This window comes from Erigeron canadensis, chromosome 1, assembly GCF_010389155.1.
Source record: "Erigeron canadensis isolate Cc75 chromosome 1, C_canadensis_v1, whole genome shotgun sequence".
NCBI lineage: Eukaryota > Viridiplantae > Streptophyta > Magnoliopsida > Asterales > Asteraceae > Erigeron > Erigeron canadensis.
Window position 1 is genome coordinate 55,351,168 of NC_057761.1, and position 13,418 is coordinate 55,364,585.

A 13,418-nucleotide genomic window follows, 5' to 3' on the forward strand; every position below is an offset into this window, starting at 1 on the left:
TAACATGTAACAAAAGAGATAATATAGGGCCTAATATGAAAAATAGTTTTTTAAAAATAAAGAAAAAATAATTATGACATCATAAATTTGTAGAAAATAGCTTAAGAGAAAATGTTAACATGCCACCTAAAAAAAAAGTTTTAGAAACAATTTTGTTTTATTTATATGTAACTAAACTATAATTATATAAGAGATTACTTATCTTTTTCTTTTTTTTGGTTCTTTTTTAAATGTAAACTCAAAAACATATTAATAGAATTTAAACATTAAATTTTCAATTTGTGGATTCTGGTCGAATGACCTATATATAATAGTTGTAAAATAAACAAAAGGAGGAGACTTAAGATTTTTTGAAAGATGAATTTCGTTTGAAGTTTCGTGTCACGATTCGATAGTCAAAAGTTTAACATACGTTATTTTAATCAGGTCCGTGTTAAAATGTTCAAAGATTCGAACATAGACTCAAACCTTTTTAGTGAGAGACTATCTTAAAGCATCTCCAATGGTGTTTTTATAAAACTTTTTGTAAGACTTGAATCTATTACAAAAAACTTTTATAAAGACTTTTTATCATTGGAGGTGAAGGCTTTTTTAGCAATGACTTGAAAAATTTCAAGCTATTGCATTCTCTCTCTTACATATTTAATTACAATTTAAAGAATTTTAGGTGAATTTCAAGCTATTACCATTGGAACAATAAAAAGTTTATAGAAAAAAGCTTTATCATTGTGGATACTCTTACCTGACTGACGAGGAAACTTTAAGATATTTCCAAGAAGAATCAATCCTATTCCAAGTGTATAAACATGTAAAATTAAAAAGAAAAGATAGAATAAAGTTGTATTTTAATAATCTTAATCTTAATTATTAATTAAATTAAATTAGAAATGAAAGTGAGTGGATGAATGGTATTGGAAAAATCAAAAGGTAAAGTTGTGTACTTCCATCATCTCCTCAAACACAAACCCTCTTCAAACGCTATCTTTTATCATCAAAACCTTTCATAAATTCCTCAGCCCTTTGATATTTATTATATTATACTCTTCAACAACAACATAAATACCATAAAGTTTTGATCTTTATATCATATATTCAACTTCTTTGTCACAATCTTTGGGACACTTTCTATATTCCCATGGAGGAGGTAAATTTACAATCTTACATAAAAGTTAGTTTCGATCCGTGTTTTGTTACGTGTTTTAACATATGTTTATACAACTTTTTCTTATAAAGCATGATATAATTATTGGTTAAAGCTTTCAACTTTAGCTGTTTTCCTTCAAGAGTTTTGTTGTTTTGATGACTTTATTATATGAGTATGTGTTAGTTTTTGATTTTATATGGTGTATGTAATTGTATTTATGAATTTCAGTGGTGAAACAGTGATTAATTAGCTTAAAAATGAAGTTTGTGTGGTTTAGGGGGAAATTATAACATATGGGCATTTTCTTTAAATTTACTACTCGTATTTTGGAAGGAAAATTGTTGTGAAAGTAGAAATGGATTGAATTGAAAGATATGCAATTCTTTCTGAACTTTTGTCATTTGGTTTCTTACTTTCTTTTACCCTATAATGTTAGATTTACTATAGAATTGTATTGGTGTAAATGTGGAGTATGTATGTGTGGTTATGTTGATGTTATTTTGGGTGGCTAAACCTGATATATGTGAAGATATGAATGTCTCGCTCGTCTACTTTTTACCAATTTATCGTCTATATAGGTTCAAAAAATGGAAGAAGGGAAGAGCAAGAGTCATTTAATTTCGCCTGCAGCTTTTGTTGAAGGAGGTATACAAGAAGCTTGTGAGGATTCGTGTAGCATTTGCCTCGAAGGTTTCTGTGATAATGATCCTGGAACGGTAATACTTATATTATACAAAGGAATTATCATTGTCACTAATCACTATCCTTATGTTGTGATTTATTTCTTTCATTATGTATACTGTTATGTACGTGTAATTCATGGCAGTTTTTGCATTTCAGGTGACAAGCTGCAAGCACGAGTTTCATCTTCAATGTATTCTTGAATGGTACAGCGTGAAATACTTTGTATAAGCTACTGATTTATTATACTCTTCTAGAATTTCTTTTATGAAAATCTAATTCTTTTGTTACTTTTTATTTACCTTGTATAGGTGTCAAAGGAGCTCGAATTGTCCTATGTGTTGGCAAGCGATTAGTCTAAAAGATCCATCTAGGTGACCTATTTTGCTCATTTATTATATGTGTATAATACTAGAATGTGTGTGTGGATTTTAGTGTGCTAATTGTGTTTACAATGTGCAGTCAAGAGTTATTGGAGGCGGTAGAACATGAAAGGCGGGTCAGATTCAACCCACCAAGAACTTCCACAATATTTCATCACCCCACACTTGGGGATTTTGAATTGCAACATGTATGTTATACTTGTAATATACCTAGTTACTGGTTGAATCTTTTATGACAAAGTTGTAACTTTGACATTTGTGTTTTGTATTTTAGTTGCCAGTGGGTGTGAATGACAGTGAACTTGAGGACCGAATCATCCAACATCTGGCGGCTGCAGCTGCCATGGGTCGCACCCATCATGTGGGTAGAAGGGAAGGTTCAAGGAACCGGTCAGCAGCTCATAGTCGTCCACAGTTCTTGGTGTTTTCCACAAACCCTAATGCACCTCCAGCTGTTGCCGTTTCGGCTTCTAGTGGTTCCGTTCAAGTGCAAGCAGAACCAGTTGATGAACCGACTGCTGTTGACTCACCTAGGGCATCAGCCTTATATACAGGTCGTGGGGGTGGGACGGTCCAACATACATTGACATCTGGAAGGACTAACACCTCAGATAGTCAACATGGGACGTCAGTTATTCACAGGTATTTACGGGCCGTTGAATTCTTCTTCGGAATTTATATCTTGATTACGCGTTAGACATAAACTTCAAATGTAACCGAAGGATAAAATTTAAGGTAACTGTGATATCATCAATTTAAATTATAAAGAAAGAAAGAAAGAAACTGCTCAGTGCCGCCTTCCGCGGGTTATGAGCCCCAATACCTTGACGGTGTATGGGGGAGGTAAATATGTAGGCAGACCTTATCTCTACCTAATTAGAGACTAGAGAGGCTGCTTTCATTTTCTACCTAAATGGTAGAAAAGGCCCTCCAACCTTTGCATGGGATGAGGATCGAACCCATGACCTCTGTCATCAATTTAAACTATAAAAGTGCAAAACATCACCATTTATTTAACCAGGATATAACTTGTCATCTCTTTGTTTTGAAGATCAGTTGATAGGAGATTATATGTTGGATTTTTGTTTTTGACCTCTTTGCACGGTTTCAAGTGAAACTAATCTGAATTTAATTGTTTGATATCTTGTTTATTTATATTTAAATGTTGCCTATCTACAGGAGCTCAGGTAGCGTATCTTCACCGCCTGATCAAGATAGAGCAGGGCCATCAGAAATGCAAACACCTTCAGATACATGGAAATCTAAGTTCAGTGCTATTTCAACAAGGTATAGTTGGATCTGTTATAAATTGCAGTTCCTTAACAAGTTTTGTCTAACATTTGTTTTTTTTTTCTTCTTGAAGATATAAAGAATCACTATCGAAGAGTACAAGAGGGTGGAAAGATAAACTTTTTAACAAGAGTCCATCTATGTCGAGTATTGGGTCAGAAGTAAGGAGAGAGGTTAACGCTGGAATTGCTAATATGTCGCGGATGATTGAGCGGCTTGAAGTTCAAGATAATAATAGTGAAGTTCATGATCATGATTCTCCAGCCAGTAATTTAGCTGAACAGGTTTCAGATGCAGGGGGAAGTAACCATAATCGCATTGAGATAGCTGGTGCACATGGTGGTTTAAACTAGCCTCTTTTGCTACTTTTTAAGCGGTAAAATTTTCTGCTGGCACTTGCCTTTAAAGGTGAGTTGTATATATGTAGTGTCATTGGCTTTTGTTTACATTATTAAACATAAATTCTCACAAGTACGATTCTTCATCCTCCAATGCAGAAAGTATCTTGTTTATTGTATTATGAGGGTTTTAGTATTGTGATTTGGAAGTGATTTCTTATCGTGACTCTAAGCGACAGGAAATTTTTGTTGATGTTTTTTAACCTTTTCATGTAGGTTGTTGAAAACAGTTATCCAGATAGAGAGCTTTATCACCTGGTGAACACTTCTAAATCTTTATAATGTGCTTGTAAATGTGCTGCTATTTTAATTCGAATATAGTATCGTTGGTGATCTTTTGATTATCATTGTTACTGATTCGACATGTTTTATTTAATGTATTCAATCCTTGTCTATGAACTATATGTCCATTAGTTTTGTTAGGCTGTACATAGAGTGGTACAGCCTAACAAAACTTTTGTTGTGATGTTTGCTTGTGCTTACCGAAATTTAATTGTTCAAAGTATAACCTGCTTTTTGGTATGAGCTTGTATCAATGTAAATATGTAACGCACGTATTTTTGTTTGTCAAAAACTCTGCAATTTGAACTTGGAATATAGACAAGTTATATATGTAGTTACAGATAACAAAACATGACACATTATTTAAATCTAATGCATCCTAGATTAAAAATGGGAAAAAAAGGATAGCTACGTTTAACATGCATTTGGCTCAACCTTTTCCAATGTTGGTTAGGTGTCACCTTAAGTGCTAAAATGTAAAACCTTACCAACTTTCTAATGTATCTACATTGATAATTCATTTATTCAGTGACTGGGGATATACGTAGATACAAAAGTACTAGGTTCCTTGAGTTATGCGATGTTGAGACGACGAAGTGAGAAAGTTATGTCTCTGACACACAAATATGCGGGTATACGGGTCGGGTATGCGGATTTTCATTTAAAACCATTCCTGGACCCGAACCCAAACCCGGTTAAAGTATTAGAACAATCCATACCCGGCCTTAGACCCGCATACCCGGACCCGAACCCGGTCCAAAAATGTCGGGTTTCGGTTTTACCCATCGGGTACGAGTTCGTTTGCCATCCATAATCTTGAGTGATGTGATATGAATGAGAAAGTCAGGGGTGCTAAATGTTACGAAGTTGGAAGTTGGAACTCTAATCCAGTTTACTTGGTGGCCAAGTTTATAGGAGGGGTTGGAAGTTGGAACTCTAATCCAGTTTAGGAGCTCGAATCCAGATAACGGCTAATTTTATCATTTTTAGGCTGGAATTATGTAACAATGTGTTACTATTGCTGGAGTTTTGATCTGATACATATCATGATGCATCTTGATTAACTCTTAGAGGGTGTCTTGTACCGAGATGATATAGAACGATTCACAGTTATAAACACCCTTTTGGTGTAACTTTTTTTTCTTTTATCTATATCTATCTATACTATATTATAAAACAAATTTTTCATGTCTACATTTTAAGTTTCAACATTTACTTTCTTAAAATGTCCCCTTATCTATTATACATTTATTTAAAATAAATATAATACCCTTTCTCTCTTCTTAAATCTCAAACAATCTTTTTTTTCTTTTTCCTCCATAAATTATTTATTCATCCAATTTATTCAAAATCTTTTATCTCAAAAACCGTATATCTATAAATCATAAAAATTATATGGGTGTTTTTAAAATTCCATGCTCTTTCATTAGAGATGTCATTCGATATACTTTTGACGAATTTTTAAATCCGATGGCTGACGGCTAAGGCATTTGGCTATCACACTATATAACCTATCACCTCCACAATTTATGACTTATCGCATCACCATCTCACCGCCACTAACTCGACGACCGCTGCAACGTACAGGTGCCATTCTCGCATTATTGATTATAATAACAAATACGAGGTTGTCATACATTAAGTTTAAGAAAAAAAATAATCTTACATCATACAGATTAACTTTTGAGATTTTTTGTGCAGAATAAATAAATGATTTTTGTTTGTTTCAAAACATGTACTCTAAGTAAAATTTAGATTTTAACATGAAAGTTTGTCTTTCTTCTTTTACTATCAAACTTTCCCTTTTCAAATTGTTGTCAAAAGTAGGGTTGTAAATTGTTCGGTTTGGTTCGGTTAGCTAAAAATTTCGAACCATTTATCGGGTTTCAGTTTGGTTAGTTAGAAATTTTGAAACGTTAATTTTGGTTATCCAAAAAAGTCGGTTAATTTCAGTTTTTTTTTCGGTTAACCATTTATTAAAGTTATGCTAATATAAAGTTTAAGTTTTTAATTATAATAGTCAATTTATATTGAACTAATTAATTTTTCTATGTATAATAGTCATTTAACTACGTTAATATTTTGTTTTATAAATAAATATACATTACATGTAATTTTAAATTACTTTTTTCTAACGTTATATTTATGCAACGCAAATTTCTGTTTTCATGATTTACTACTTAAAATGTATCTATATGATATTACTAATACTTTTGATAAATATTTTAAACAAAGTTAACAACTTTTCTTAAAAAGAGTACATATATAAGAAAGTTAACTAAAATATCCAAAACTAATCATAGATTGTGAAAGAAAGTTAGTAAAATTATTAATATTTTAGGCAACAAATATAAAAGTTAGCTAAATAGATATGTAAATGATGTGTTAATGTAATACATATATGTGTAAATGTATATATACATGATTATATGTAGGTATATATCAAAATCCGGTTCGGTTAACCGCGGGTAATGATTAATGAAATCCGTAACCGAACCGTTACACATCGGTTTTTTTGGGTTTCGGTTTTTTTGGTTTCAGATCACGCGGTTCAAACCGTTTTTTCGGTTTTGCGGTTTATTTCTTACACCCTAGTCAAAAGTCACGCTTTTTTGCTTTATTTCCAATGGCTCCCTTGCTGACACTTAAATTTGATACATCATCTATGCTAATGTATAATATCTGTTTATATATAAAATAATAATAAAAAGGGTAATGTAAATGTTTATACTTTATAGATAAAAGATGTTCCAATCGGATGAATCATGCAAGTCTCGTCAATCTCATAAATGGACCTTCTCTTTCAGTGATCAAAATCAATGGCTTACTGTTTGACAGACCATCGTACCATATCAATCAAAAACTAGGCTGGTACATTAAAAGTGCAAAGGCTTTTATTACCAGAAAAGAATATGAAATTAGCGTCCATAGAATACATTTGAGTGTGTAGTGGAGACAGCATGATCGATCAACGTACCTATTCACCTCATCCATTTGCAAAACCGTTAATTAGACACTTATCTTGAATTTTGAAAACGACCTTCGGACTCGATATCAATTTAAATGGGCTTAGATGTGTGTATATGTTTTTTTTTTGTTGTTGTGAATACAAATTTCATTAATCTATTATATTTAAAATTCTTAGCATGGATCTTCTTTCCGCGATTTCCGACTCAAAGAAAGCCAAGAGATTGTATTCTTTCAAAGTTCAAACACCTTAAGAATGGATAACGATAAATTCAATCGTAATATTCATTCGTCGCTTTTATGACAACACATTGAGTTTTGCCAAGGATTCAGCGCGTTGCCATGTCTCCTCCATTGGAGATGGCCTAATAGGGCCATCAAATGTAACCCAACCGTTAAGTGTAACTCCAATAAATCACGTGTAGTAAAAATCATATATTACGAGAACCTTACACACACTGCAACAACTAATGAGGTGAAACCCAAGTAGTACTGCTATTATATGACCACATGAGTCTATTGATGAAAGCTAGAGATCACAGATTCAAAACTTGTCAAAGGCATCTATGTGTGAGATTAGTGACATACCAGACAATGGCGAAGCCACACTTGTATTTCTATCAAAATTTGACCCACAACTTAGATGGCTCATTCAAGTCAAAATAAAACCAAAAAAATCAATATCTTCTTAATTTTTTAAAAATAATTTATAACTTTAATTACTCGTTTTTTAGTTTTGACCCGTCCAAAGTATAATTTCTGCCTTTGTTGTTGTTATCAGGGGTTTCCACCTATTCTTTTTACACATATTGCAATATAGCTCGACATCCCATTTCATCATATTATCAGAGTTGAAAGTCTATTCATTTCAATTAGGTAACCGATAATATTTGATTTTTTTAGATAGCCGATTATTACGGTTACACTTTAAAAACTTTATACCATTAGATCTTTGCAAAATTTCCTTACATAATGCCACATAAAAGATGTGGTCATTGCACCAGAATCTCATACCGATGAACCATCTATCCCATTGTAGGCACCGAATACATAAACTGAGAAATATTGACATTTCGTTTAAGCAATTAGTTGCTCAGCTCACTAATTATTTTTAGCATTTATTATTTTAGTTGAAGTCAAATGAACTATATATGATTCCTCTCATTCTCTAGAGTCAAAAGTATGCATGTTCTAGTCCATCTAATTAGAGCCATGAACAATCAATACTCGTCTAAAATTTGCTTCAAAATTACTCTAAGTGCATCTATTTTATATCATCTCAAACGTCTTTTTGTACTTGGATAATTTATTTACCAAAAAAAAAAAATATTTAATACATAATGTTACATTGATTAATCAGACATACAAAAGTTTCAAAACCTTACTCAATATAAAAAAAACCCATCAAGATCAGTAATAATCATGCACCTAATTACTAATCATAAGGCACGTTAAAACCAAATAAAAGATCATTACTTTTGCCTTTTCTTTTCTAAAAAAAATGTCAAAAAAATATCAATTTTCAGTAGAAGAGTAATTAAAAAAAGTGGGGGGTACCAGTGGCAACAACACTAGCTGTGTTTTATAACATGTCACTGTATTGACTTAAAAGCTTCTTCACGGGCCTTTGTCTCCCTTCCCTTCCCTTCCCCTCTCTCCTTATTTTCCAAAACGACGCCACCTCTTTGTCGTTTCATCTTCTATCTCTCTCTCCACCTGCCTCCCCTTCACCACAACCCAGGAAAACCTACTGTGAAAACACAAACACACATTTCATATTTCATATCTATAGATACAAAAAAAACCAAACACAATACCAAATAACATCATTGAATCTTTGACATATTTGTCACAAGTTTTTTTATTTTATTAAAAATAGCACCATGGATTATCAGATCTATGGTGCATTTACAACAGCTACATTTATTATATGTGTCATGTTTTTGGTCCAAACTACTTTTACAACAACAAATGCTAGTAGTGTTGCACCATCTTCTGATGACCCAAATATCAAATCTAGTACGACCCAGATCAACTCAAACTCAGTTCTTGTTGCACTTCTTGATTCACATTACACTGAGCTATCTGAGCTAGTTGAGAAAGCCATGCTGTTACAAACTCTAGAAAATATTGTTGCCACTAAGAATGTTACTATATTTGCACCCAGTAATGAAGCTTTGGAAAGACATTTGGATCCTGAGTTTAAACGGTTTTTACTTGAACCCCGGAACTTGAAATCTTTGCAGAATCTGTTGCTGTACCATATTGTTCCGGGTCGGGTCGGGTCGGAGGAATGGGGTGGGTATGAGACGCTGTGTGTTGAGGAAAGTGAGAATTGGTTGGTGATGAGTAGTGGAGAAGAATCCGGGGAGAAAATGGTGGGCGGGTTAGCGAAAGTGACCCGACCCGATGATGTGGTGAGACCCGATGGGTTGATTCATGGGATTGAGAGGTTGTTGGTGCCTAGATTGGTGCAAGAAGAATTCAATAAGAGGAGAAGTTTGAGTTCGATTTCTGCGGTTTTGCCTCAAGGAGCTCCGGTTGTGGATCCCCGGTTGAAGAAACCAGCTAGCCCGGTTCCCGCCGGAGCTCCACCGGCCTTGCCGATTTATGACGCGATGGCTCCGGGGCCGTCGCTTGCCCCGGCTCCAGCGCCCGGACCTGGTGGGGCCAAACACCACTTTGATGGAGAAAGCCAGGTATTTACCCTAGTAAAAAAATACATTTGTTTACTACAATAGAATTTTATAATTTTGTAAGTTTATTGTTTTTGTTGTTTTCGGCCATAAGCAGAAAAAATATTGACTTTCTTATATTTCAACAAAGCCGATAAGCCTAAAAATTAAGCCAGTCAAATACGACCCTAAATGTTCAAAAAGAGTACATTACATAAATTTTCCTGAACCCGCCATTGCAGGTTAAAGATTTTATCCAAACCCTGCTACATTATGGTGGCTACAACGAATTAGCGGATATTTTGGTGAATTTAACATCATTAGCTACGGAAATGGGGAAATTGGTGTCAGAGGGTTATGTGTTAACGGTGCTGGCACCAAATGACGAAGCTATGGCTAAACTAACGACAGACCAGCTGAGTGACCCCGGTGCGCCTGAGCAGATCATTTATTATCATTTGATACCCGAGTATCAAACTGAAGAGAGTATGTATAATGCTGTACGGCGGTTCGGTAAGGTTCAGTATGATACATTACGGCTGCCTCATAAGGTGGTTGCAGAGGAGGCTGATGGGTCAGTGAAGTTCGGTTCGGGAGAGGAGTCAGCGTATTTGTTTGATCCGGATATATATACAGATGGTAGGATATCGGTGCAGGGTATTGATGGGGTTTTGTTTCCGATCGAGCAAACGGTGGAGAAGCCTTCCAGCGAGGTTGTTCCACCTGTGCCAGCGAAAGTTGTGGCTAAGCAAAATAGAGGTATGTTTACTACTTATGAACTCGATTAGTTAACACGCTGTTTTCGTTCTTATCTTTGCTGTATTATGTTGGAAATGTTGATCATATATTTTATGGTTTGACACTATGTATGTTCTCTATGAATTGCTTCATTTGTAGTGTGATTGCTGATTCATTGTGAACTAAACTACCATGAAAACCTCACAATTAGGACACTTGAAATATAGATTACCAGAGCCAGTTTTTTGCTCTATTTTAACCAAATAGTTTCTTTCACTAGGTTTTGGTTGCAGAGATACTTTCTATTTGTACACTTAAAATGGCGAAAACATATGTTATATCCATGTCTTTTAGGAACAAATAATTCATTTCACTTGATACGTAAGTTGTTTATAAAATCAAGATCAACAAAACCTGTGAAATCAGAATCCAATATTGCTTTAAAGTCAGGAAAACCCAAAATCATTAGTTTTAATAGTTGAACAGGATAAAAGATAATATAGTTTGAAAATTAGACCCTAATTGAAAACATTGTTTTTAGGACAAATTAGAATCAGAAATGCGACATTACTATAATTAATTTTTGATGGCCCGAGTATTTAGATTAGGATAAGCGACACAAGATGTTCCGACAATGAGATATGGAGTCTAGATTTTGAACTCTACGCCCACTGAATCACAATAACAAGAATGTTATCAGATTAAACCTAATAATTACTCCAAAAACAATAGTATAAAGATCAATTATAGTGCTTTTAGATTAGGATAAGCGACACAAGATGTTCCAACAATGAGATACGGAGTCTAGATTTTGAACTCTACGCCCACTGAATCACAACAACAAGAATGTTATCAGATTAAACCTAATAATTACTCCAAAAACAATGGTATAAAGATCAATTATAGTGCTTTTATAGTCATTTGATAATTTTTGTTGTGACTATAGTGTACAAAAAATTAAAAGTTGGTTAATATTAGAAATAATTTTGTACCATATCTAAGTTAGTTGTGACATGATCAACAAATGTAGGAAATTTTTGTATATATGTTTGTTTTTTATTTCACTTCTGTTGCCACATCTTGATATTGCTTACTTTGACTATGCCTCTTGGTACCATTTTTGTTGTTGGTAACTTAACTAGTAAAAGTGGATCCCTTATGGAGGGGTGATTATCATAAGTTTATAAAAAAACACCATTTAACACATAGTACAGGACTATGGCATGTATTTTCTTTTGATAGTATGTTCATTCTAGTAGAAAAAAAGTACCCACTTCAAGTCCTGGAAATGATGGGAGCATCATATACCAACTGTATTGAGTCTTTATGATTAGAACATTAGGGGAAAGATCTGTTTTAAAAAGGTGAATCAGACGTGTTACTACCAAAATCTTTTCTACACTATCTACGGTTTGGGTTGATTGGGCGACCAGGTCGAAACTTTAGAATTGATTTTCAAATTTTATATAATTTCTTGGCTAACAACGCTTTCTTCCAACCGGTTGCTGATAAAACGTAGTCTTAGATGGTTTATAAAACATAGACTAATTATCAAATGGGTCAAAAGTCCTAAATTGTACTTTATTATATTCTTGCTTGCAAACGAGTACTACGATCTCTATAGGTGCATCCAGCTGGAACCCCATGTTATGCAATATCTACCATAGAGCTGACTAGTGATACTCTCTTTTGAAAACAGCCTGTTTATGATCTGGTTTTCATGCTTCATGATATTGTACCTTAAATACTTGCACTTAAAGCCTTAACATAACTGTCACTGTATATTTATCTTTTGGGCCCCTCTTTCCTGTTCTTGTCACGTTCATCAATTATCATCCTCTCCTTTGGCAAATCTTTTTACCTACATTATCAGAATATCTTTGGACTATATGGTGTTACACTTTTTCTGATATATTTTGTGTGCACGAGGTACAAGTACTAACTATAAAAAAGAAAATCAATAATAAGATTATGTAACTTATTAGTAATCACCTTCTATATGTTTTTTTTTATATTTAGATGTTAATAGGGACGAGTTAGTCCATATGTGGAGATTTTATGATGATAAGTTAATATTCATGCCGCAATGGTGTTTTTATTTACTCAAACACCCACTATTGTTATATCGATTTGACCCTTGTGCCATATCGACTAGGCCGAAGGCTTTGATTTGTTATTTAGGCACTTATGCTGTGTAAAATCAAATATATAATTGTATTAATGATTAATATTTGGAAATGTAGGGAAATTATTGGAAGTGGCATGTTCGATAGTTGGAGCATTTGGACAAGATTCTCAATTTACAAGCTGTCATTAAGACATAGATATATATTTTCCAACAATTCAAGAAAATGGATTAAAACTGGAAAATAGAACAGCCACATAGCCACACACTCAAAGGTGACCTTTTTTTTTTTCTTTCAGAAAATGAAAATGACAATATCTGTTATTATATGAACTTTGCCTATAATTATTTCTATTGATAATTATGTTTTAACACATAGTTATTTTTTACGTTTTATATCCTATTAACTTGAACTAAATGTGCCTTCCCAAAAAAAACTTGAACTAAATGTAATCTAATAATATTTGCCAGATTTCTGAAAGGAAGGTGTCCAGATATATAGCAAAAACAGATATTAAAAGGGTTAGCAGATGGATGTTGCAGCTTGCATTCAAGGAAGTTTCCCTGTTTATTTTTTTCTATATGATAATTCTTTTACATATTTATCTTGATATATTTTTGGGGTCTGTGTTTCTAAGATTACTGTAATTACTACTACTACTAGCAGAAGTGGTTTTTTGGTTTGCTTTTGGAAACACATTATTATGCAAATACATAAAATCATTTGTACAACAA

General features: G+C 33.5%; 2 protein-coding genes across 4 annotated transcripts; both read left to right on the forward strand.

Annotated features, from left to right (window-relative positions):
• The first annotated feature begins 921 nt into the window (after positions 1–921).
• On the forward strand, positions 922–4,418 carry LOC122602002 (E3 ubiquitin-protein ligase RHF2A-like). 3 transcript variants are annotated; one of them, XM_043774753.1, is made up of 9 exons: positions 922–1,144; positions 1,723–1,860; positions 1,985–2,031; positions 2,137–2,199; positions 2,288–2,396; positions 2,483–2,850; positions 3,388–3,495; positions 3,572–3,874; positions 4,113–4,418. In XM_043774753.1, the coding sequence occupies exons 1-8, from the start codon at positions 1,136–1,138 to the stop codon at positions 3,849–3,851; spliced, it is 1,122 nt and encodes a 373-aa protein (XP_043630688.1). In that variant the 5' UTR covers positions 922–1,135; the 3' UTR covers positions 3,852–3,874; positions 4,113–4,418. The 3 variants fall into 3 exon arrangements, 2 of the variants coding, with proteins under 2 accessions (XP_043630688.1, XP_043630681.1); XR_006324138.1 differs by having other exon boundaries at positions 924–1,144; positions 3,572–3,906; XM_043774746.1 differs by lacking the exon at positions 4,113–4,418 and having other exon boundaries at positions 923–1,144; positions 3,572–4,015.
• Positions 4,419–8,751: 4,333 nt separating this feature from the next.
• Positions 8,752–13,418, forward strand: LOC122585235 (fasciclin-like arabinogalactan protein 17). Its single transcript, XM_043757355.1, has 4 exons — positions 8,752–9,844; positions 10,063–10,579; positions 12,802–12,958; positions 13,155–13,418. Exons 1-3 carry the CDS (start codon positions 9,029–9,031, stop codon positions 12,873–12,875), a joined length of 1,407 nt encoding a protein of 468 aa, XP_043613290.1. The 5' UTR covers positions 8,752–9,028; the 3' UTR covers positions 12,876–12,958; positions 13,155–13,418.